Below are 27,805 nucleotides of genomic sequence, written 5' to 3' on the forward strand. Positions count from 1 at the left end.
GTTTGGTAGGTTTCCGGAACGCCCCGTCCCAGCAGATGTGGATGCAGGGGTTCGTGCCACCTATGTCGTTGGTACTACTGAAACTAGCGTTTAACTCTGTCCCAACAGGTGTGGATGCAGAGTTCGTAACTCGTTTGAGTACCGAGCGAAGGAATCCGGAACTGACTCGGAATTCATTAGGAATTGATTGGATTGATTTGATTAGAATGATTTTACAAACATATGCTAGCCGATATATACAACTGACCCGCAGTTCACGGTAACGCGAAGTAACAGGTAACTAGCGCCATCTAGTTATCGGGTCGAGTACTGAAATCGGTGTTACAGTCTCCCCCTCTGTCTGCGAAGTCGTCCCGACGAGAGAGACAGAAAGTTAACTGTAGTCGTTCTTTGGAGATCTTCCTCGATGGCATCGAGGAATTGTCGTTGTTAGCCTTGGTAAGAAATTATTCGCGTCCATCCAATCTCTTAATTCTTCGTTCACTCTTTGTGTTAACAAAGTGCTTATCCACCCTCCCCCTGCACTGAAACTGCTCCAAGGACAAAGTAGCTTGCTTCCCATTAGGATTGAACACGTCTTCGTTCTTGGTAAGAAAAAATTTGGGTGCGTCGCCATAATTTTTCAAGCTTTCCACCGCATTTTCATATAGAGCATCTAGTACAGGATAGTAATCATCAAAAGTTCAGAGCGTTTCCTCTTCAGTGGGCTGAGTGTCAAAGAGATGAGCGGACTATAAGGTTAGTCTGACAGTGTATTTGTCTGACTATCTTCATGAAGCGGAGGCGAAGATACTGGTTCCATTCTAACAGAACGCATAGTGACAACAGTGACATCAAAGTAGTTCAGAAACTCTCTTCACAGAGTTCAAAGATGTTGTCTGGCAAGATCCTCATTGTTCTTCATAAGTCGCCTGTAGTCGCGTCGGCCGTTGCGTCGGATCGGCCCCACGTTGGGCGCCAATTTGTAGAGGAGGTTAGGCAGGCGATGAAGAAAACACGAGGTCGCACTATACGGAAACTATATATATTGCTTCACCACTTAGTTTAGGTACGATCTTATACTATGACACTTCGTAGGCTTCCAGAACGCCCTGTTCCAGCAGATGTGGATGCAGGAGTTCGTGCCACCTATGAAGTTTGGTAGGTTTCCGGAACGCCCCGTCCCAGCAGATGTGGATGCAGGGGTTCGTGCCACCTATGTCGTTGGTACTACTGAAACTAGCGTTTAACTCTGTCCCAACAGGTGTGGATGCAGAGTTCGTAACTCGTTTGAGTACCGAGCGAAGGAATCCGGAACTGACTCGGAATTCATTAGGAATTGATTGGATTGATTTGATTAGAATGATTTTACAAACATATGCTAGCCGATATATACAACTGACCCGCAGTTCACGGTAACGCGAAGTAACAGGTAACTAGCGCCATCTAGTTATCGGGTCGAGTACTAAAATCGGTGTTACAAAATATGTATTTTTAATTAATAGTCTACCTCTAGTCATGGCTGTAATCAGACCCGATGGCAAGTGATGATGCAGCCTACGATGGAGTGCGCTTGCATAGAATGGACTATTCACTCATGACTTAATAGCCTCAATAGCTCAACGGTTACAAGAATGGACTGAGCTCTGAAAGGTCGGCGGTTCAAACCCCACCCGTTGCACTATTGTCGTACCTACTCCTATCACAAGGTTTACGGTTAGTTTGAGTGGAAAGGGGAATATTGGTATTTATTCCCCACCCGTTGCACTATTGTCGTACCTACTCCTAACACAAGCTTTACGTTTAGTTTAAGGGGAAAGGGGAATATTGGTAATTATTAATATGGCTTATATTCTTTTTTTTTTTTAAAAAAAGGTAAACATTTATTTATTTACTCATTCAAACACATGTTTGCGTTTGTAATAAGTATAGGGAATGATAGAACATTATAGAATTGTAATATTTATTACGGTTTATATATAAAATACTGCCCCGTTTTTCTTTCAAACATTAATAGAGTCTTTCGAAGTCCAGTGGATATCTAGAGCATGTTGTTTACTACTACAAGTACAAACCGTACACGGAAGAATGTCTTGTGTATTAGCACATTCACATAGGTACACTTTCACTGACTTTTGGCTTTCCACTCATGTGATTGCCGATTTATTTTTAATCAATGATTAAGTAATTAGGTAGTACTTATATCATTAGGGTTCCATACCTCAAGAGGAATAAAAGGAACCCATATAGGATCAATTTGTTGTCTGCCTCTCTGTCTGTAATCAGGTAGTAGGTACTTATATCATTAGGGTTAGGTACGTCAAAAGGAAAAAAAGGATATAGGATCACTTTGTTGTCTGCCTGTCTTGTCTGTCAAAAAAGGGAATCAAAACCTATAGGGTAATTCCCGTTGATCAAGAATAATGAAATTTAGCAGGTAGATAGGTAGGTAGGCACAAGTAAAGGAAAGCCATGAAAAAAAAAACGTAAATATAGCCCGCTGATAGACAGACAGACAAACAGACGGACAGCGTAAAAGGGTTCCGTTGCCACGTTTCAGATACGGAACCCTAAAAATGACGCTGTTGCTATTTAAATATAATGACGATATTAGAGGTGATTAGAATTCATACAATATGTAGTTTCCATAACATGTACTTATATATAATCCGCAGATTTATAATAACGTCGTGTTTTTGTAACTTAGGATGTTCTCAAGCAGGTTTTAAAGTTAATTTGTTGTTAGGTAGGTATCTTACTAGTTTTTAAATTATCGCAACTTTGTATAATGAATCCTAACGATCCTCAGGTATTTTAAATCTGATTGATTTAATCATTGCAAAAATCTAGCTTATATGTCTATATCAAAAATCAAGGTTAAGTCGGCTTATTAAAGATTAGCTTATGCCCGTCCACATGGACTACACTTTCAAACCCTTATTTATCCCCTTAGGGGTTGAATTTCCTAAAATCCTTTCTTAGCGGATGTTTTTTTTATTTTTTTATTCTAATACTTTTAAGGGGCTTTTATAGGTGTCCTATATGTTAGCGGATGTGTACATCATAATAGCTATCTGCATGGCATATTTCAATCCGATTCGTCTAGTAGTTTGAGCTGTGTGTTGATAGATCGGTCAGTCAGTCAGTCAGCTTTTCCTTTTATGTATTCTGAAGATTACATCAAAATTACGATAGTATCATATTTAGTTTTCATATTGAAATAGTTTAAGTAAGCAATTGAAATAAATCCCCTAACCTTTTTCTAATAGAATTTTTATAAGATTAGTAGCACGGTTCGCTAATTAACCATTCGTTATTCAGGGCGTGAATGATGATTATCATCTGATACTGATCAGTAATACGCACGGTGAAAATTAATTGGCAATTTGTAACGCCTGTTTAACCATTCAGTTATGTAATCGCAGATTAAATCATTAGTTTTTAGAGTTCCGTACCTCAAAAGGAAAAAGGAACCCTTATAGGATCACTTCGTTGTTTGTCTGTCTGTCTGTCTGTCTGTCCATCTGCCGTGTCTGTCAAGAAAACCTATAAGGTACTTCCCGTTGACCTAGAATCATAAAATTTGGTAGTTCGGTCTTGTAGCACAGGTAAAGGAAAAAAATCCTAAAACCATGAATTTGTGGTCACATCACAAAAAAAATTAAAATGTTTTCATAACCAAATAAATAATTGGTATTTTCAATTTTCAAAGTAAGCCAACTATTCCAAGAGGGGTACCATATGAAAGGGTTTTTTTACCTGTACATTCTAAAACAGATATTCATTAATTTTATATGCTTAATTTATGGTGAAAAATGTCGGAAAAAATACCCGAGAACGGAACCCTCGGTGCGGAAGTCTGAGTCACACTTGGCCGATTTGTGAGGGAGAAATCTGATTCACACTTGCCTACAGAGGGAGTGGAGTGGTAGGTACAGAGGCGGGGTTGCTTTTTTAATAAGTGATTTTTTTACAGTCAGCTTTTTGTAAACAAGAATTGTAGGGTTGACCTCTCCCGACTTGCCCCATGTGGAAGTACTGAAAATCCTTTACAAGTGGGAGTCTACGTTAATTAAAAAACCTACATGCAAAATCTCAAGCTTCTAGACCAGACTAGCCGTTTACCTAAACTGTACGAGTGTTATTGATACGTCAGTCAGTCAGTTTGAATAGATTCCAAAAACCTGCGCATTTATCGTCCAATTTTTCAACTAACCTAACGTTTAGTGTAACGTTAAGTATCCATTTTGTCACTAACTTTATTAACTATTAGTTAAGTACGTAAGTATTGTTAGTTTTACAGCTACGTATAAATTACTGAAGGTTATGATATTGTCCGAATGACAATGGCTTGTTTTTCAGATCGCTTTACAACTAGCGTGATGAGTTGATGAACGAGATGACATTTCTAAATAAGTCGATCACGAGAAGCTGTTACATAACTAGTAGATAAGTAACCTGTTATTTTAGTCATCTATTTCTAACCGACTTCTCAAAGGTGGTTCTCAATACGGTCCGTATATATATTTTGTTATGTATGTACACCAATTTTTTCGAGGTTTCCGGACCGATTTGTAATTTTTTAAATGAACAATAGAAGAGCACAATAAAAGAAACCAGAAATCTTAGTATGAAGCTCGCCCGACTTCATAATTACCTACACGTGGAGAAACAAAAATTATTTTTTTAGTTTGCAGTGGTTTTGGAAGTCGGTTTTTTAAATTTTTTATACTAGACGGAAACCTGATATCATCCTATCTACCTATACCTACCTATTAGATAAAATCGGTCAAGTGCAAGCTGAAATCGCCCATGAAGGGTTCCTTAGGTATCGTGTAAGAAATAACTTTTGATTTTTTTTTCAATTTTTGGAAATTTTTATTATATTTTTGTTTTACCGGCAATAGAATACACATTCACGTAAATTTTAATTTCCTTCCTATTATGGTTCACCAGATATGCAGTCCGCTGACACACAGACGGACGCACAGCGGAGACTTAGTAATCCTAACTTAAGCAAAGCCTAGGTAACTCTATATATTTTTGCATTCGACTTTAGATACCTTATTAGCCGTCTAATTATACATACCATTCTGCGATACGTCCATACATCTCAAACTAATACATGGTATCTTTTTGGGATCGTTTAGTTTAGGTATAGTTTTCATTTTCACGCAAAACCACAAAGCCTTCACTTGTCGAGATTAAAAATGGTTGTTAAATATTTTCGGCCAATTCATTACATTCTTTGCGCACTTAATCTACAGCAATACTTATAGGTATCCACCCAAACATGGTCACCAAATTATTAAAATAAATTTCTGATTTTTCGACACCAGTGCACCAGACACCAATTAGCGTATTATTTATGTTAATTAAGATAGCTATCCTTTAATCATTTAAGAATATTGTAAATTAACATATTCGTTGCTATATTTTTTGGCTTAAGTATTTACAGAGCTCGCGACCTCCAAGGCTGTCGTTTGGCTTGGCTTATAGGTTACCAATATTATACTGTTAAATAAATAATCCATACTAATACATATTATAAATGCGAAAGTGTGTCTGTCTGTCTGTCTGCTACGTTTTCACGACCCAACCGTTGAACCGATTTTAATGAAATTTGATACAGACTTGGGATACATCCCGGGGAAGGCTACTTTTATCCCGGAAAATCAAAGAGTTCCTATGGGATTTAAAAAACCGAAATCCACGCGGGCGAAGCCGCGGGCTTCCTCTAGTAATTAATAATAGTCCGCACTCCGTACTTCCATACTAATGTTATGTTTATCTGTCTGTTAACTTGAAATGAAATGATTTTATTTTACCAAATGTGAGTAACAATAAAATTTGACCGATTTTGATTTTGGCATTTGTTACTATGACGTGCAAAATAAGAAGTTTAGCTTTTAGTTAAAATAAAATGGGAATGCCCACGATAGAAATATGTTACGATTTGTTAAGTACAGCTAATTTATTCCTTTTAAAGGCTCTAACCTCAGAAGACAGAGATAACTTATACATGCTAAAAATGCACATAGAATTTTTATTTAAAAGCGGGTTTTCTACAGAAATTTTAACACAAAATTCACAAAGCCACGGGCAAACGCTAGTTTAATAGCTACAAATAATATCAATATTAGAAATTATTTATTTAAAGTGTATTATTTTGCGTTCATGATTATAATTCGATTGATAAGTACGTGTTTACTCAATAATTAATTCATGCTTTTATTTCGACACCTGCAAGGAAGTTTTGTATCTCAGCTTTTGGCGATATTGAATATCTCAAAGTCATCAAAAACTGAGATACAATGTTCAGATATGAATATAAAGATATAATTCCTTGCAAGTGTTGATTTTACCTATAGTTTTCTTCTTGCCAGGTCAAGTTAAGTAGTAGAGTATATCGAAAAATAAAATATTTGACATACTTAATTTTTTTAATAAAAATAGCGAGCAAACGAGCAAGTGTTGGAGTTGAGTTTGAGTTGGTTGAACAACTTGGTTGAGAGATTACAGCCACCCATGAACATTTGGAGCACCAGAGGAATCGTAATGCATTGCTGTCCTTTCAGGAATTTGTTGATTCGCCCCTTGAATAACCCTATGTTGTAATCTAATGAGATTCTACTAGGATAGGATTCTACTAGGAATGAGATTCTACCTACCTAAGACACCTATTTGATACTATTAAAGTCACCTTATCCATAAATTGTGCTCAATCATAATGACTAGTGTAAGTAGGTACTTATTGTAACATCACATGCACGTTCTTTATTCTATTTTTGAAATTGAGCTAACGAAGCAGTTACTTAGATACTTACCCTTACGAAAATATGAAAAAAAATATTTACCTTAAAAACCTTCAATCCACATCACAGGTAGCATAAAATTTTAACAAAACTGTTATATGCATCTCACGTTTAAATATTTAACTTGTATATTTTTAAAACAAAACAAAAAACACTTAAAAAACACAAATCTCGTCTTACAACCTTAATAAAAAGAAATCCGCAACCAATTATAAAAATCTATAATTAGTGGTAACATAAAATTTTTACAAAATAGTTTAGGTACGAGTATCTTACGTTTAAATATTGTTTTTATTTTATTTTAAAGTTTTAAAAAACACTTTACCACAAAACCTCGTCTTACAACCTTAACAAGTAGGTACCTAGGTAATTCGCAACCAATTATAAAAAGTTTATAATTAGTGGAACGTGCGTTCGATTCCTTCGCGTGGGGCAAACTGGACATAGAAATTACTAGACATCAGTTTGAAGTTTTCATGAATTGTTATTCTGTAATAATTCAATTAATATAGCATAAAATACATATACATATTTTTAACCCCCGACCCAAAAAGAGGGGTGTTATAAGTTTGACGTGTGTATCTGTGTATCTGTCTGTGGCATCGTAGCTCCTAAACTAATGAACCGATTTTAATTTAAGTAGTTTTTTTTGTTTGAAAGGTGGCTTGATCGAGAGTGTTCTTAGCTATAATTCAAGAAAATCGGTTCAGCCGTTTGAAAGTTATCAACTCTTTTCTAGTTACTGTAACCTTCACTTGTCGGGGGTGTTATAAATTTTTAATTTACACTTGTCGAATTGTCTCTAGTCTGGTCTGGGGAGGCTTCACCGGCCAGTCGTAACGCCAAGCGATTTAGCGTTCCAGTACGATGTGGTGTAGAAACCAAAGAGGTATAGTAAATGGGTTTAGTAAAAACTGCTATACCCGATTTAAGTTAGCCCGCTTCCATCTTAGACTGTCATCATCACTTACCATCGGGTGAGATTGCAGTCAAGGGCTAGTCAGAATAGAAAAAAAATACAAAAGAAACCGGTCAAGTGCGAGTCGGACTCACACACAATATGCATTTTTCATTTATTTTTTATTTGCGTGGCGGCCATTTTGAAATATTTATATTACTTATTTGATACTAGTTGTGCCCGCGACTTCGTTCGCGTGGAATAGTGACTTTTCGGGCAGCATGTACGTTAAAAATGTTCGCCGTGATTCTTTAAATTGACATAACTTTTTTATTTATGAACCGATTGACATGAAATAAACACTAAATGTTAAGTGAAGCTTACTACAATATATTAGTGAAAACCGTATCGAAATCGAATAAGCCGTTTCTGAGATTAGCGTGCACAAACACACAGACAAACAGACAAACAGACAAAAAAAATATTAATTACAATTTCGGGTTCGGCATCGATATAATAACAACCCCTGCTAATTTTTTTTTATATATTTCCATTGTACAGACACCACTTTTCCACAATTTTATTATATGAAATATAGATTACAGGGGCCATAAAAATACACACTGATTTCAACCCTCTACCTATTACGTTTCATGAGATACAACCCGATGATAGACAGACGGACGTTTGGACAACGGAGGCTTAGTAATAGAATCCTCGAAACTCTATAATAGGATCCCGTTGGCACCTTTCGGGTACGGAACCCTACAAAAGGAACCCTAGAGCATTTTACTCAATAAAAAAGGTAACAGACAGACAGACACACTTTCGCATTTATATTATTAATATTGAAGTACCTAATACCTATGTATTCTGTGGGAATAGTCTAGCTTTCAACGTAATATGATTGATAGGTACTAGAATATAATTTATTCGTATTCAGCAGCGGCGGACCATGACAGATTGCTGAGACAAATCCCGAACACCGCTGTCCTTCACGGCAAATTATAACGTGACTATCGGAAAATGACCACTTTATAATAATTCTATAAGTAGCTATAAGTATTTTGTATCTTTGTTAGCAATTTGTATACGGTTATTTGTCAAGATATACCGGCCCAAGCACAATCAATGCGACAATGATTTCTCGTGATTTTCTCATCGATAAAGCATTTCAAAAATTGCGAGAGAGATGTGTGTTTGAACTGCAAACTAGCTGATACCCGCGATTTTATCCGCGTCGATTTAGGTTTGAGGATCGCGTTTGAACTCTTTGATTTTCCAGGATAAAAATTATCCTGTGTAATTACGTCCTCGGGATGCATGCTATTTCCCCTTAATATCCTTACCCTACTTTTTACTTACTTTTTATAAAGAATATTAGCCATGCTAATCATGACTAATACTCCCCCTCCAATTAAGCGTAAAGTTTGTGCCAGAAGTGGGTACCACAATAGTGCAACGGGTGGGGTTTGAACCGCCGACCTTTCGGAATTCAGTCCGCTCCTCAACCGTTGAACTATCGAGGCTCTTTACCTTTCGTTTTTGTAACATCTCCACTGAATACCCATACCTATCCACAATACAAAAATTTGATTTCATTTGATTTTTATCCCTCAAAATCGTAACGTTTACTGATGGGCCGTGAGAAAGAAACAGACAGTCAGATAGACAGACAGACACTATCACATTTATAATATTAGTATGGATATTTATGTAAACATATATGGATATAAAAATTCAAGATAAGTCGTCGCAAAGTTTACTACAAACAAATCAAATCTCAAAATAAACGGACTGTGTATTTGTTTACTTTGGAAATGATTTCAGGCAGTTGAGAGAAATATGGCTCGGTAACGAATTGTTTGATTTTGAACTACTGACGTCGTCAACTGAAATAAGTACCGAGATAAAAAACTTCCATGATAATTTCCCTTCCATTAAATTCCATGATTACGTACGTCTTCTCTTCCAGGTATGGTCGACTTGACACACCTTTACCTACCTCTACATATTATATAAGTATAGTAGTAGGTATGACATATAGAAAGAAAGAAAGAAAAGGAAAAGTGTTTATTTGGTAACACAGAAAGTGCAGATAAAAAATCACACTAATATTATAAAGGAGAAAGTTTGCATGTGTGTGTGTATGTTTGTTACTCCTTCACGAAACTACTGGATGGATTGGGCTGTTAAGAATGGAGATAGATTATACCCTGGATTAGCACATAGGCTACTTTTTATCCCGGAAAATCAAATAGTTCCCACGGGAATTTTAAAAACCTACATCCACGCGAACAAAGTCGCGGGCATCGGCTAGTTATGTAATAATAATAATTGCTCGAAATAAGCTGCGTGGTGTATGGTACCAAAATTGACTCTACACAGCATTTGCTGCGCCTGTGTGGGGAACGCATTCTCAGAGATATATTTATATATATGTACCTATAGGTACATAGTTAATCACCTCTGTCAGTGATACATATGCTCCGTAATCTACGTAAGTACACGCTTGTCACCTTCACTTATCATGTGATAACGATAGGGTGACCATGGGCAAAAACAACAATGGATACCGTTGCACCTTTAGAATCATAGAAACTTAAGGCCGATTCACACCAATTGCGTATGCAGCACGTACACGTGACACGTGCGTAATGACGCGCGTGAACCCGTAGACGTAAATGCACGCATTGCGTCTACGTGAACGTTCACGCCACGCAAGCGGTAAGCCATGTTTCATACAATTTCATGCATTACAACGCCATGGTACGTGCTACGTCTACGCTTACGCCACGCATACGCAGCTTGTGTGAACGAGCGAGTTGCAGTTTTAGTCCTGTCTAATCTCTAAACTAAAAAGTTTAGAGATTGTGTAGAAAGACTGCTCATGACAGCTCGACTCGCTCTGCAACTGACTCGAAATATCGACAAATCAAAATCATCAAATTAATCGTAGAATGTACCCTTATCTACGATATTAAGCCTTCATGTTAAAAATTCTGTGTATATCTTGTGTAATGTATATTTTATTTAGGTATAGTATTGCTGTGTACACCTATTAGGGGTTGTCACTTAGATTAGGATCTTTTGTTTTTATGTTTGGACCATTTTTAGTTACAACCTGTTGTCTGTACCTTTGAATAAATAAATAAATAAATAAATATAATATTTTGGTTAGGGAGAATAAGCCAAATTGTACAGTCAAAGGCCGTAAATCAGCACCTAAATGATCATATTTGCGTGGCACGGTTATGCACATGCGTTCGACATATATGTGAGGCGTGTTTATAGGAAGAGGTCATGAGTGCGACAGGTTTTTGATGCAATAGTTTCGCGGAATTGCTACTCGAATTCTGAGGCCGACCATCCTTAGCCAATTCTGTTGTAGGTACAAATTCACCGAATAACTAAAATGGCAGTCCTAAATGTATTTTTATCCCTTTCATAAAGTTTCCTACAGGAAAAGATAGTCTAGCGATTTAGATTAGTGTGGCGGTTGTATATAAAAGAATTAGCCACTAATCTAGTATTAAATTCATCAAAACACGTGGTCACTCTACAAAAAACACGACAGCTCTTATAAATTGCCATCCGAAGGTTACACAGCTCAATATCTCTCATTTCGAATAATGGCCATATATCGGCAATTTGCTTCAAAATAATTGGACTATTAACTTGTAACTATTATATTGGATAATAGTTCCAATTTGGAGTCAATAATATCCATAATTAACCCATCGCCAGTCCACTACTGAGAACGGATCTCGCCTCAGAATAAGAAGGGCATAGACCATAGTCTGCTAGTCTGCTGGTCCAGTGCGTATTGGCAGACTTCACAGACATTCGCGAACATTAAAAACACTCAGGTATGCAGATTAATCACGATGTTTTCCTTCACCGTTAAATTAAGTATAAATTTTATTATTACTAATGGATGGTTTTAGCACCATCTATCTTTAGTTGAAATGTTTTACAGGAAAAATTCAGGCAGGCGCGCGCTTTTTCATCTCAGGCAGTGAAAATGTGTAATATTAATTTTATTTCCATTAGATACTTGACTAAAGTTAGTACTTGTTAGCATTGAGTCCTTTGATTGACACGTTTGTGAATTTGAAGTATTTAAGAGGGCTCTCTCCGTCACTCGTTTCCACTCGTTTCATACAATCGTAGTTCCAATTTCATTTGAATATTAAGCAACTTAAGTCCATGAAATTTTGCAGACATATTCTTGAAACTAATATCTATGTCTGTGGTTTTCCAGATTTCTGTTAAAATATTCGGTTTCAAAGTTACGCGGTCTTAAAATTTTCATACAAATCTTGGAGCCCCTGTAATTTTAAAACTGCATATTTTTAGAAAAATCTAAAACACCACAGACACAGATATTAGTTTCTAGAATATGTCTGCAAAATTTCATGGACTTAGGTTGCTTAATATTCAAATGAAATTGGAACTACGATTGTATGAAACGAGTGGAAACGAGTGACGGAGAGAGCCCTGTTAAAATTATATTCATAAATTCTGAAGATCTGAAGCTCAGACGAATGGAGAGATGAAAAAGTGCAAATTTAATGTCAAAGCAAGACTTTACATTAATTGTCGGTCCGTCAATCATAATATATCTTAAATAAATTACGTTTTATCTGCAGTTTAATCACTTATTAATTTATTTAAATTTTTGATACAAAAGCATGCGTAAATTAGAATGACCCCTAAATCGTTATCTGATACTTGATTTTCTTAATTATTATTATGTCATAATGAATATCACAGTTTAAAGACTAATACAGTTGACCAATGGGGCAACTAGAGAGAGCATTTATACGGGGTGTGATGGGCGCTCATGCCCCAACTAACATACCTCACTTTTATTAGTCGATGGAGCTAGTATGGTGCTCTAGTACGTAAAGCTCTGTTTTTTTAGGGTTCCGTACCTCAAAAGGAAAAACGGAACCCTTATAGGATCACTTTGTTGTCTGTCCGTCCGTCCGTCCGTCCGTCGTGTCTGTCAAAAAAACCTATAGGGCACTTTCCGTTGACCTAGAATTATGGGTAGGTAGGTAGGTCTTATAGAACAAGTAAAGGAATAAATCCGAAAACAGTGAATTAGTCACATCATTTAAAACAAAATTTAAAAGGAATTTAAACTTTCAAAGAAGCATAACTATACCAAGCGGGATATCATATGAAAGGGCTTTACCAGTATTTTCTAAAACAGTTTTTTATTTATTTTTATGCATAATAGTTTCTGATATATCGTGCAAAATGTCGAAAAAATACCCGACTACGGAACCCTCGGTGCGCGAGTCCAACTCGCACTTGGCCGGTTTTTTTCATCAACATCATCTAACAACAAAGGTTTTGGGTCACTGTATGGATTTTTTACACTGTGATATTATTATGTTTCAATTAAATTAAGGGCATTCTATTTTATTTGAGGTGTTCAAGTTTTTTTTTATTCACACCAAGTGCAACGTAACCTTGTCCTTACATATCTTTTTCTGTCTACGAGTAGGTATTATATCTATTTTTATTATTAACCCCCGACCCAAAAAGAGGGGTGTTATAAGTTTGATGTGTGTGTCTGTGTATCTGTCTGTGGCATCGTAGCTCCTAAACTAATGAACCGATTCTAATTTAGTTTTTTTGTTTGAAAGGTGGCTTGATCGAGAGTGTTCTTAGCTATAATCCAAGAAAATCGGTTCAGCCGTTTGAAAGTTATCAGCTCTTTTCTAGTTACTGTAACCTTCATTTGTCGGGGGTGTTATAAATTTTTAATTTATACTTGTGAAAATACACCATACATACCATACATACCAAATAATCTTCAATCCATAAATAAATTATGCACTATGACTAGACTGAGACTTTCTTTATGATTTTCTCCTTTCAAATGGGAGAATCCATCTAATAGTTTCAGTGCGATGCATATACAAACAGACTGCCATTTTGAGCGCTGAATTTACCTACCTACATAATATTATTTCCGCCAGAGCAGGACGTACGGACGTAAAAAAAATTCTAAACTTAAAAGGAATCTTAAAATATGCACATACAACTGCAATCAACACACCTACCTAGTTCGTACATAGTTGGATAAATACCTCGTAAGGAATAATTGCATTAAATCCGTGTATTTACATCTTGTTTTAACGCTTAGCCCTAATTAGTAGATGATAGGTACGTATAAGATCAATGATATCCATTTCAATAACTTAATTCATAATACTTACGTAAGGATTAACACGTGTTTCGAGATTTCTTTGTCGTGTTATTATAATAATAGACTAATTAAATACATACTCGTACTAAGTTCCTATACGAGTACCTATTATATTTAAGCCCCGGCTTAGAATCCATACTAATATTATAAATGCGAAAGTGTTTCTGTCTGTCTGTCTGCTACCTTTTCACGGCCCAACAGTTTAACCGATTCTGACGAAAGGTACAGGGTTAGCTTATATCCCGGGGACGGACATAGGCTACGTTTTATCCTGGAAAATCAAAGAGTTCCCACGGGATCCCTACAAACCCACCCGCTGAACCGATTTGTATGAAACACATTTTAATTTTTTATTAATAATTTATAATATTAGTATGGATGTAACCACAAATTCACGGGTTTCGGATTTATTCCTTTACTTCTGCTATAAGACCTACCTACCTGCCAAATTTCATGATTCTAGGTCAACGGGAAGATAGGTTTTCTTGACAGACACGACGGATGGACAGACAGCCAGACAGACAACAAAGCGATAAGGGTTCCGTTTTTCCTTTTGAGGTACGGAACCCTTAAAACCAAATATCCAATTAATTATTACTTTTCAACCTACCTACGTGTAACCTTTCTGCCATTAACAATTTCACGGTGTCGAGTATCGATAAAAAATGTTCCTAGGTATGAATTCTTAGCTTTCGGAACGGAAGGAAGTGCATAAGAGTGCATATCCGTGCCTATATTTATGATAGCAGCAAGCCCAGTAATTGATAAAAAATGTGTTTCCGTGTCTTGAAAGCATAGTTGTGTATGAAAACGGATAACAAGTGTGGTTAATTTATACAATGATTGCGATTTATGTGACAACCGAGGGCGACACGTAATATTCTACATAATAATACTTATCGGGTTCCGTACTAAAATAGTACTAAAATGGTTGTCTATTATCTGGTACGTAGGATTATTTACCAGGACATAGTTTTTTGTAGGGGAACTGTATAATCATCCATACTTCCTTTCCATCCTACTTAATATTATAAATGCGAAAGTGTGTCTGTCTGTCTGTCTGTTAGCTTTTTACAGCCCATCCGATCAACCGATTTTGACGAAGTTTAGTACAGAGATAGCTTGCATCCTGGGGAAGGACATAGACCACATTTTATCCCGGAAATCAAAGAGTTCCCACGGGATTTTTAAAAATCTATATACACGAAGTTGCGGGCATCATCTAGTTTTATTATTAAAAAAATAGTAGAATATGCGTGTGAAATAAAAGAGTAAATTCCTTAAAACTATTTGTTTTTAAATATATTTATTATTAAAATATAATATTTTTACATTGGTAACATTAAATATAAGTAATACGTAGGTAATTTTTTCACAGTCAGTTCACATGTTAGTTATTACTTAAATAACATTAAAAGTAAGTAATAAGAGTCAGTCTTACGTCCTCGAAAAAGACTGAAAATTATTACAAAATCTCATTTTGTTTATAGTTTGATCGTGTTCCAAACGTTACAATAATAATAACGTTATAGTTAACAACGTTATTTGGATAACAATACCTATTATATCCAAACATTCTTTTTTTACTGAACAAAACCAGTGATTTTATTGGAATCATTAATCGAAAATAAAGTTTATACAAAACAATTTTTTGTAAGTTATAATATTTATTTGTAACCTCAATTATACACGAACGTATAATACGTTCACGCCTACAATTGATATGAAGATCTTGGTTTACAAAAAAAAACGCTTATTTGAACTTCATGAATGATTTTGTCAGTTGTATATTAAAAAAAAAAAAACTATTTTAATTTTTAAGATATACCTAGTTGTCAGAGAAATTCAAATAAACTTTTTTAAATTATTAGATTTTGTCTTTTATGACTTGGTTCAGTACGTTCGTACCTCGTATGAACCCCCAATGTACTACACAAACTCCATAAATGCATTGCCCCACCAGTTAAACTGGTCAATAAATACCTATTTTGAAATCAATTAACAGTCTGTGAAATCATGAGGACGCTGTGACAGCTGTCCTTTCATTGGTAACGGTAATAACTGTACACGGCGTAACGTTACTGGGAACGGTACCGGCGGCGTTACTTTGGCTCTCGATATTCGTAACGTTATCTGGGGAATTCGAGCTCTGTGCTAGCGCTGCAGTGATTGGCTGCGTGATTGGTTGTACTGGGGGCTGGTAGTTTGGATAGTGGATTCCCACCACTTCTTCGTAGCTGGGCGGTGCCATTGCCTCTGTAAAATGGAGAAAGAGGAATATTATGTTATGAACAAACGTTGAATGTGTATTTGATTTTAGGAGTACACACCCACTTTTCAATCATCAATTAATGTTTTTGTTCGGAATACATTTCCTACCAAGAAGAGCCAGCAAGAAACTCGGCAGTTGCTCTCTTCAAAGATTTGATTATAATATTATGATATATATAAAAGTAATTACACTGCTACGTATAATTGCTGGATCTATGAATCCAGCTCTAAGCCATTTTTATACTGAAAAGAGCCTCGTTTTAAGTAGTGAGCTAGAGATGAGTTGATGATGATGATGAGGCTGGAGTGAGATGCGGGTCAAATTCGCGCTCCTTTATCCTTTCCTTTATATTAGAATAGAATCAATCGTAAACTTATAACAAGAGTTTTACTTCAAATCCTAAATTGCATAGTTACATTCTTCTTATCAGTCAACTTTATATTACAAATCAATCGAGTTAAGGATGTGCTATGACGTTATAAATTAAATTATTTTATCAGATACAACCACTTATGACTAAAGTCATAAGTTAAAACGTATTCCATTTTTCTTCCAAAATATAAGTAATGTAACATTTAAAGGCATGCCCTGGATTCAAAACTAATATTTTTAGTAGGTATATATTGGTACCGATGCCTTGTAGCTCATCATTGTTCTTTAATAGGCATGACTGTCGACAACTACAAACCTAACTTGCATATTTTAAGAAAGCAACGTTCTTCTACCCATAATATTATTAGGTATAAATTTACGTTATCTCGGTAGAAATTCCAGGATATTTCTATCCTCTACCGATTGGTGGTATCTCACACGCTTAAACCCATGTCTAGGCTAAAATCTCCTTCGAAAGATTGGACCCCAACACACGAACATTTTCATAGACTGTACTTACTACTAGTACATATAATGATCTTACCATATTTGGGCGGTGGGGGCAAATTGGCGGGACTGACGTATATAGTAGGCTCTGCCTGCGACAGCGACGGCCGCTGCCGAGGGGCAATGAACGTTCGTCTCTGCTGCGAGCTGCGCGTCTTTTGTCCTGGAAATAAAGGAAAAAGCGTGTTATTTACTTCAGTAACAAATGATCACTGAACTATAGGAATATTCTTAGGCACTTGTCCCTGTGCTGACGGGGGGGAAGCGACTAGGTACCGACTATTTTTTCTCTCAAGAAATGTATAACCTATTTGTGGTTCCGTGTCAATAAAGAGATAAATGTAATTTAATAGTTGATCGATTATATAATTTGTCGCAGCAACAATCAAACAAAAAAAAAAAACTCGCTCAGTAAAGTAACACTCTCTAGGCTGTCCAAAGACTCGCGTAGTTTGCGTAAGGATTCCATTATATGTCTCGAGCGAAAAGCGTGGGACGGCACTAGCACACTCGCTCGTAGCTCAGGGACAAAACTATCCCAACTATACACTCGCTTCTTTTTGCTTGCCATTTGCGTGCCAATTCGTTTCTAGTTTTTAACTAATGCTATTCGGGAAATCTGACGTATCGTGTAATGCCTGGCCAAATTTAATAGCAATAGAATTTACACAACAAAAGCGTAGTATTATTAATTAATTATTCATAGGTTTTCATACTCATATTTGGTTGCTATCTACGCATTCCAATATTATTCATAATGATTATTCTAATTTTTGTATCATAATTCGACAATCACATTAATGATATAAATTGACCTTTTCCTTTTCTTAAAACCATTTTTGTATAAAAAAATTATAATAGCGATGAATAGATTTATTTTAGATACCAAGACATAATATGAATACAAATTAGTAAAGAATATTTCTTCTGTTAAAAGAATATAGTATAAACATACGTAATAAATATACAGTTCATAATCACATAGATATTATTAAAAATATAGTTACAAAAAAATTTAAAGAAAAAATTAGTGTTCAAGTACTTAATTAGGAATCACTAAAAAGAAGTTCAAGTGTTGTTAAAATTACCGTACCTATTAGTAATAATCTTCCAGCAGCCATTAATATAATGACCACCACAAAACACACACACGATAGTGTTATGTACCACATAAAATTAATAAAAGGTTCATTACTATCATGGTCCTTATCACAGTCAACACAACTGAAGGGGGTTACAGATTTATTCAAATTAGATTCCATTTTACCTAAAATTTACTAAGTAATAAATCAATTTAAATAAATGGCATTTGTTCGCGTCTTTATAACATACTTTCTGTATAAAACATATCGCTTTTAAATACCGTTGTGGGCTAAAATCACTTTCCAAAAATATCGTTATTTTTCACGTAGGTACACTTTACGGCGGTTAAGGCATAACTAATGTCGCTTGCTTAAACTATGTTTATATAAACATTGATAATATGAATCGTGTAGTTTTATCAGTGTGATTACATGCAATCAAATGGATTACTAAACAGTTCTTTTTAGGTACACCGATGACGTCTATAGAGGCCTAATTCACTTTTTTGATATTAGGTTAAGAGGGGTCTCTCCGTCACTCGCTTCATACAAATGTAGTTCCAATTTCATTTGAATACTAAGCAACCAAAGTCATTAAATTTTGCAGACATATTCTAGAAACTAATATGTCTGTGGTTTTCCAGATTTCTGTTAAAATATTCGGTTTCAAAGTTACGCGGTCTTAAAAATTTACATACAAATCTTTGAGCCCCTGTAATTTTAAAACTACATATTTTTAGAAAAATCTAAAACACCACAGATACAGATATTAGTTTCTAGAATATGTCTGCAAAATTTCATGGAATTTGGTTGTTTAATATTCAAATGAAATTGGAACTACGATTGTATGAAGCGAGTGACGGAGAGAGCCCTGTTAAGCGTGTTACAACATATTTTCCTTTTCAGGGTTCCGTATCTTTATAGTTCCAACCAGCCCATCGATCTGTCTGTTTGTGTGTCAGTCTGTGCTGTAGTTATTTCCAAAAATATAGGTAAGCTGTAAAGGTACTTCCTAAACATGAAAAGCGAGTGGAAAACAAACATTTTTGGGTTCGCTCTTCCAAAGTTACCTCGTTACTGGAACGGGTATCTCAAAATAACTCATATAAGTTTTTTGTCCTTATTTTTAATTTATTAAGGTTTTTCTACAAACAATAATTATGATTGTGGAACCTTATTTTTCTATCAATTTACCGAATAGATATAGTTGGATATATTATATATATTTTATTGACCGACTTTTTTGTTTTATCTGATAATTTTCTACGAAAATGGGGTTTCAGATAACTTTATATTAATTTAATTATCTAGGTATATTTATTTGAGGGTGGTACTGGTTATGACCTAGATGTGATAGCTCATATTAATCAATTGTGCTGGTTGAACAACTTTGGCCTAAATCGGTAACTAGATGGATCACGTTGTATATAACATAATGTAGAAACCGCGTTACTTTGCGGAAGTCCATGATATAGAGCCTCAATAGCTCAACCGGTAAAGGAGTGGACTGAAAACCGAAAGATCGACGGTTCAAACCCCGCCCGTTGCACTATTGTCGTACCTACTCCTAGCACAAGCCCGACGCTTAGTTGGAGAGGAAAGGGGAATATTAGTCATTTAACATAGCTAATATTCTTTTTTATATAAAAAAAAATTATACAAGGAACCAAAAACTTATTTTGCTATAATCCGCTGAAACAGACAAATCTGTATGATGCAACATGCAGCATGTGATATGCACCGCCCGCCCTCTCACTACTAAACATGCAGGAAAAGAAAATTTTTTGAAGCAGTTGGCCACGGCTGTTCAAAAACTTAAAGTTGACAACCGCATGATTTTACACTTAGGTAGTAGATAGATATCTATTTCCGCGATACCAATTAATGGATGATTGAAGTCCGATTATTTCAAGTAGAATGCACTCAATATTCGTAACACAAACATACTTAGTTACGTAGAAAGTTTTGTTTATGACAATGCGTATGACTCAAGAAGAGTGTTCCAAGACATATCTATTTTAATAAGTGACGTCAAGCTCGAAAGCCTTATGAAATTATGAGTCAAATAGTCAAAGGCTGGATTCTTCCTACAGTGCGAGTAAGGGGTGTAACGTCAAAAGGGGCATAGAAAAATTGTTATTGACCACCTGATCCAAAACAAAATTCTGAATATATTTTTGTAAGAAATAAATACCGATTTCAGTAACCACACACAATAAAAATTAAAATTTAATTTAATTTTTTACCGAATATATGTAGTTCCATAATAATATTTTTTGGAGTCGGTGCCAATAATAATATTTTTTGGAGCCGGTGCCAATTATAAGCCACATGAAACGTTTATTCTTTATATTGTTTTGGGCCTCCACATTGGCAGCTCATTGGCACCGACTCCAAAAAATATTATTATAGAACTACATTTACTCTTGTACCTATATAGAATTTATTCGGTAATAAATTAAATTATTTTTAATTTTTAGTTTCATTGATTAAAAATATTTTTATTCATTTATGTATTTATTTTATCGTAGACAGCTGATCGTTATTCACGTTCATAGCGCCTTCATGAAAAGAATAGCAAAATTAAACCAATGCGTATTATGAGTGAAAATATTTTGAGACCTTTTTTTACCCGACTGCAGCGAAAAGGGCGATTATGTGTTTGACCTGCAAGATGTCCATGTCTATGTCCGCTCGCAACTACTCAACGGGTCAACCGATTTTAATAAATGATACGTAATAGATTCGTCTTGTTGGCGCAAGTGTCTTTGAGAAGATTCGGTCTACTTACATGAAATTCATTAAAATCAAAATGGCGGATTTTATGTATTTGAAGTTGTAGGCTGAAAAAGATGCAGAGAAACCTGCGATCAGATTTTTTTGGAAACTTTTAAATTACTTATTATGGACACAAAAGAAATTGAAAAATCATATAAACAATGAGATACGACTTTTCTATTTCCTGCTGAAAATTGATAGAGCTTATTTTGTGAACGAAAAAAAAACCAAAGTAACCCTTACTTTGGTTTTTTTTTCATTAGTCATTTTTTTAGGAACAGATAACAAATATCATGTGACTTTTATCATTTTGAATATCTGAAATATCCAATGAAAGAACGATGTGATAAAGTGGCCTGAGAATGCGAGATTATGATTGATCTTTCAGTTAAGTAGGTAGATACCTACATATACGCAGCGTTTTATTTTAAGTAAGTACCTATATGGTACTTTCTAGCTATAATACCGGGCATGCCGGGCATTGCCACGTCGACCTGTCGCGAACTATATTATGTTGATAGTAGATACTATGTCAGAAAAATCACAAGTGCCAACAACAACTGTACTTTCAGCTCAATCGGATGTAGATGTGCGAAAGCACATAGGTAACGCACGTTTACATTATGTAATTAATAACTACGTGCCTCTACCTATTAGAAAAAGAAAAAGATTTTAAGGCTTGAAAGTTAACAATGTTAACTTATCTAGGTATCTACTATCTACTTAACAAAAAAAAATTTAGTTTCTAAATAGTAATATGATTATGCTTTTAAATAATAACTTACTTATGCACATAAAAATAGACAAAAATATTAATATAATTCAAAAGCGAAGCAAAAATATTGTGTCTAAAATAGACTATCATAATATTTTGTACGTTAAAAATTCAAATTTTTTACTTTATTACTTCACCTATCCAATTACCGAATATGATACACGTTACAAAAAATATAATATGATATGCGCGATCTAAATCCTAGTAGGTAGTTACCTATCTAAACAAAATAATACATACTTAACGTAAAAACCCGTAAGCAGAAGAAAATCATAATCCAAATGATGAGCATAGACATTAAAACCATCAAATACCACATAGTGACTTGGGCCACACCCGTTTCCTCTTTGTCTATTTCGTGCTCCTCTGGTATACCAAACTCATCTTCGGGAAAATTATAATTGGGTTGACCATAAGGCGCCATTTTTGCAGAACACTTTTGTCACTTCTTCATTAATTCTCAAATCACTTTCAGAATGTTTGACTGCCAAACGATCCAAGTGATCCACTTCGCGTTTAATTATGAAATATGGCGCACTCACAAAAATTTGCTACTACAAATCATTAGAATGCCACTCCACTTACACTTTTACAATTACGTCAAAACGTAGTTTACAACTTTTGCGTTAAAATTATTTAGTTGTACTTTATTCATTTTGAAAGACACAATGCAAGAAATACTAGTTTGAAATAATAAGTGGCGATTCGGTGGTAATCTCGTCTGAAGTCTTCAATATAGCTTTATCTAGGGATAAATTGACATATCTATCTTACCTATCTTATCTCTAGAAATATGAAAAAGTAGGTATTCTGAATGGCGATCGTCTACTTATACGATATTTACACTGTCTAGTACACCTACGTGTGTCACTCATAATTAAAATAATTCCTATTATTATTTAAACACAAATTTTCCTCGTGATCGCTGTTTTATATTTTAACAGGAAAGTGAAGTAATTAAAAATCATGTTTTAAAGAGAATCTAAATAAATATTTTATTTATATAAACCTAAAAATAGCAATAGGTACGAGTAGGTACGAAAGATTATATTGTATTGGTATAAAATAAAATAGATTATTATGTCAGGGTGTTCTACAAAATAGCGAAATGTAAAAAATAGCAAAAATACTTAAAAGATTTTTAGGTATGATGAAAAAATACTGATTTTATAATATTGTTGTACCTACATATTATATTAATACAGAACTCTCTATAGGTGTACTTGATTAGATTATTTTTATCATAACTTGTATTTTTTGGCATGGCTTATCGTGAAAAATTTCCATTTCTAGATTCACGTCCAATGAGTACCTACCTACATACAAACTCTATCATACTCCCACATAATACAAAAAAATATATTCTCTAACATTCATCATCTCTTGTAAGGACTGGTGATGGATTGAGTTGATGGATGTTGATGATGAATGAAATAACAAAGGGTGTTCACTGTGCATACACCTTTTAAAAAATTATGAAGAAGCCTCACGCATACAAGTTTCATCAGGATGTTTTCCTTTACTGTTCGAGTGGTATTTAATTGCTTAAAACGCACATAACAGCGAAAAGGTCGAGATGGGATCGAACCCTGGACACTCCGAATAAAGGCCGACGTCTCATTCCCTGTTAATTTTATTAACCCCCGACCCAAAAAGAGGGGTGTTATAAGTTTGACGTGTGTATCTGTGTATCTGTCTGTGGCATCGTAGCTCCTAAACTAGAGAACCTATTTTTAATTATAAACCGATTAGAAAGAGGCTTGATCGAGAGTGTTCTTAGCTATAATCCAAGAAAATCGGTTCAGCCGTTTGAAAGTTATCAGCTCTTTTCTAGTTACTGTAACCTTCACTTGTCGGGGGTGTTATAAATTTTTAATTTACACCTGTTTATATTTTTTTAACAACATCAACAACAGTAGAAAACAACCGAGCGGCATGGAGCTGGTGTTTATTAATTTCAGATAACTGATAGGTTTAACGAGTAAAAGAAAAATTTAACAGCAAAAACTTACTTATCGATGCTACCTTGATGCACATTACTACAAAAGACATCACCAACAATGTCGAAAACACTGAAATGTACACTACATTCGAAGTGCTTCCCACGGGAGAAGGTGGTTTTACTAACGCGTAGTAATCATCCGGCACCATATTGAATTAGAAAAACCACTTTTATGTTAACAGTTCACTTTTAAGTTAACAATTCACTTTTGGATTAACAAAACACTTTTGCAGTGACTTTGTTTTTCATGTAAAATAATAGGCTTCTCACTTTCAGATACAGTAATAGCGTCTTTACTTTTAATCTTTTAACTATTTTCGAAATTAAAACAGTAAAAGTTTAAAAAATACGTTTTTAGTCAACACTTCTAAGTTTGATTAAACAAACTTATGGTGACGTGAAATTCCATTTTGGGCAGTCGTCAATCGTGTGCAATCAACTTTTTTGTCTGAAGATTTTGTTTTTAAATAACTAGGTACATATTTTTCTCTCAATCAGTTACTGTCAGAGAAATCGATAAAACTCGGTATTATCAGCTCTGAATATCATAAATTGACATTATGTATAGGATATTATGTATTGAAATGGATATGACTGTATTGAATTATCGATATAAAAAATAGCGTCTATGAAAAACCGCGCTCACTGCGTGGACGCTCTCTTTTATTTTTAACCGACTTCCAAAACAGAAGGAGGTTCTCAAGTCGTCGGGATCTTTTTTTTTTTATGTATGTTCCCCGATTACTCAAAGACCCCTGGACCGATTTGGAATTTTTTTTCGTTTGAAAGGGTATACTGTGCAGTTGATCCCATATAAATTTGGTGAAGATCCGATGGATATCTTCGGAGATGGAGAACAGAACTCCTCAATGGATAAGAGCAAATTGCTCGCGATCAGTGTAATAGCTTAGTAAACAGTAGGGTTTTAACTAGGCATAGCATATTATAGTGCAGGGGGCCACTAAAAATTGTGAAATAAAAAAAATTCAAAAGAAAAATAAAACCGACTTCAAAAACCAAAAACACTAAAAAGTTTTTGGTTTTTGAAGTCGGTCTTATTTTTCTTTTGAATTTTTTTTAGACTTTACCTACTTACCTACCTAGGCCCTACAGATCTCATCCATAGACCGCACTTTAATATAAACTTGCTAAACATATGAACAACGGTTTTGGACATTGATCACTTACACTTAATTACATTGGAATACGTGTTTTGAGTTTTAGTAGATAAACTTAGCTTACATTTAGGTACAAAATAAGCTTAGGTAGGTAGGTACTCACTCAATTGCTGATAAGCCAATATTGAAACAAATATTACTAAAAATATCAACCAAAAAACAAAAGCCGGATACATTCCAAATTAGTGTTTTAGGACCACTTCTGTTCAGTTTTAATTAATTGATTTCACTTTTACGATTAATTAAAAGGTTGTCCCGAGTACAATGTCATCATATTGATTCTAAAAACCCTAAAGCTGTATTAATTTTGCCAATCTAATCGTAATTTTATCTGTGAAAGAAATAATTCGTCGATAAAATTAATATTTTCTCTGATAGAGAGTGTTCTTTAAGCAATTTAGACCTTGTGCTTATTGTGTTAAAGTTGATTTGAGTATGAGTAGCTAATTTTTAAATATTTGTGACGTCACACGAAATTATAATTTTCATAATAATATGATTAAATTTCACGATAGGTATATTAAATAGTATATATAATATAGTATATATAATATGGTATATAGAATACTGATTGTTCAAAGGGTTTGGACACAGTCGGCCGTATTCACAAACGTTACTATGAGGTCTCACAGTAAGCTCGAACGCATAGTGTAGGTTCCACCAATGAGATCATTGTAAATTGACGTGATACAGTCATCTGATTGGTGGAACGGACACTGTGCGTTCGAGCGCACTATGAGACCTCGTAGTAACGTTTGTGAATACGGGTGAGTGTGTATTTTATATTCTTTGGAACAACTTAAAACAGTTGAGATCTATACATATCTATACATATCTATACCTACTTAGTAAGTAGGTATGTTAGAGAGATAAATCTGTCTCATTTTAAGTCAAAAGCAAAGTCAAAGTAGGTACCCATCCATATAGACTGATACTAAATCTATGTATAGATACAGCGTACTTTGATTTTACCTAGATTGATTTATTTACTAGATGAACTACATAAATCTGCCTCATATCTGTGACTTCATTCGAAAACGCAATAGTAATAATGGCCAATTAGTGGTTACAATATGGTCATGTTGAATAATATTTATAATTGCCCCTTGCTTGCGCTGCAGCGCGAGAGAAATGCAGGCAGCGCCACCTATGTTGAGTATAAGAAATTAAGTATCATAATTGATTCAAAGTTAAAATACTACTAGAGCTCATCATCATCATCATCATCACCGGCTCAATCATGAGCACGAGTTTTGCCATAGTAGGTACACCACGCTGGCTAACTGCGGATTGGAAGACCAAAATTATTATTTTTTACCAATACATAAATTAGGTACATTATTAGTGATAAGGATTACGACTCATATCAAACATAATACTGTGTTAAGACAAAGAAATATTGTTTTTAGATTATCTCGATCGATTAATTGGACACCTATAGCTTAGCTACTTACATAAGGAGAATAACATGGGCTACTTCTCATCTCTGGAAATACAAGAGTCCCCACGGGTTTTTCAAAAACCGAAATCCACGCAGACGAAGTTGTGGGTATTAGCTAATTAAAAATTATCATTTTTAGGCGCAACGATTGTTTTGTTTTAGTTACCTAAATAACGTAGGTGAGTAGGTACCTACTAAGAAAGAAATTTTAAAAAATCATCTCCTAAAGGCATTTGTGCACTCATTCGTATTCGGTTCTTATTCGTGTTTTAGGGTTCTGTACCTCAGGGGAAATACGGGACCCTTATAGGATCACTTTGTTGTCCGTCTGTCCGTCTGTCGGTATGTCTGTCTGTCTGTCTGTCTGTCCGTCCGTCCGTCATGTCTGTCAAGAAAACCTATAAGGTACTTCCCGTTGACCTAGAATCGTGTTTGGCAGGTACCTAAGTAGGTCTTACAGCACAAGCAAAGGAATAATTCCGAGAACTGTGAATTTGTGGTAACATCATAAATTAACCAAAAAAACTGTACCAAATGGGGTATCTATCGAATGAAAGGGCTTTACCTGTGCAATCTAAAACAGATTTTTATTTATTTTTATACTAACATGATAGTTTTTGATTTATCGTGCAAAATGTCGGAAAAGATACCCAAGTACGGAACCCTCGGTGCGCGAATGTGACATGCACTTGGCCGGTTTTTTTTTAAACAGGAATACGAAGCGAATACAAATGACTGCACAAATGCCTAAGGATTTATTCACACTGGCAGGGAATCAAAGTGAAATTTGAACATTTCAAATACTTTTCTTTAGAATCTCGTTTGCCAACTCTGTTGTTGCTGTCTTGCGACGGACACCATGATAGCCCTGATTAGATGCATAGGCCACTATTTTTATATCGGGAAATTGAAGAGTTCCGGATCCAAAGACGGAAATGTTAAAACCAGAATCCACGCGGGCGAAATTGTGATAATAATAACTCATGTAAATTCTCTCAGGCTTCATCTATGAACCTCGGTATCTTAATTATCAATTAAGTTTGACCCGACAGTAAATTTTTATATCCTGATTAGCCAAACACATGAGAAATTCAAGAAACCGATGTTTCGAAATGTCATGAGATCGGGCAGGGTCTTATCCATATTATTATGCATGCGAAAGTGTGTCTGTCTGTCTACTGTTCATGGACCAAGAGTTTAACGGATTTTATTGGCTTACATCCCGGGAAAGGGCATATGCTACTTTTTAACCCGGAAAATCAAAGAATCCCCACGGGATTTTTAAAGGCCCATTTAACCGATTTATATGAAATTTGATACAGAGGTAGCTTGCATACCGGAATGTTACATAGGCAACGTTCTATCCCGGAAAATCAAAGACTTCCCACGGGATTTTCAAAAAACCTAAATCCATGCGGATGAAGTCGCGGCATCACTTAGTAAAGGAATAAATGAAATTGTAAATTCGTAAAAAGGACTC

At 35.1% G+C, this 27,805-nt stretch overlaps 2 protein-coding genes and 1 long non-coding RNA gene across 7 annotated transcripts in view; 1 reads left to right on the forward strand and 2 right to left on the reverse strand.

Annotated features, from left to right (window-relative positions):
- The window catches only part of LOC123865465, a 37,722-nt gene extending 30,506 nt beyond the window's left edge, over positions 1–7,216 (reverse strand). Inside the window, exon 1 of the mRNA XM_045906511.1 lies at positions 6,837–7,216. The gene's annotated coding sequence lies outside the window, so the exon portion shown is untranslated. The remainder of the gene's footprint in view (positions 1–6,836) is intronic.
- On the forward strand, positions 1,646–19,792 carry LOC123865496. Its single transcript, XR_006795980.1, has 3 exons — positions 1,646–1,705; positions 18,300–18,302; positions 19,749–19,792. It is a non-coding gene; the product is annotated as an uncharacterized LOC123865496 (long non-coding RNA).
- The window catches only part of LOC123865481, a 35,629-nt gene continuing 23,018 nt past the window's right edge, over positions 15,195–27,805 (reverse strand). For 3 of the 5 annotated variants that reach the window (XM_045906537.1, XM_045906541.1, XM_045906540.1), the window contains exons 2-3: positions 17,107–17,232; positions 15,195–16,174 (exon numbers count right to left, since the gene is read on the reverse strand). In XM_045906537.1, the coding sequence (XP_045762493.1) occupies positions 15,933–16,174; positions 17,107–17,232 (368 nt within the window). In that variant the 3' untranslated portion in view covers positions 15,195–15,932. Of the gene's footprint in view, positions 16,175–17,106; positions 17,233–18,162; positions 18,371–21,944; positions 22,373–27,805 lie in introns of those variants that run through there. The other 2 variants (XM_045906538.1, XM_045906539.1) reach the window with 2 other exon arrangements.

The sequence above is a fragment of the Maniola jurtina genome, chromosome 5, assembly GCF_905333055.1.
Source record: "Maniola jurtina chromosome 5, ilManJurt1.1, whole genome shotgun sequence".
In the NCBI taxonomy this organism is placed as follows: domain Eukaryota; kingdom Metazoa; phylum Arthropoda; class Insecta; order Lepidoptera; family Nymphalidae; genus Maniola; species Maniola jurtina.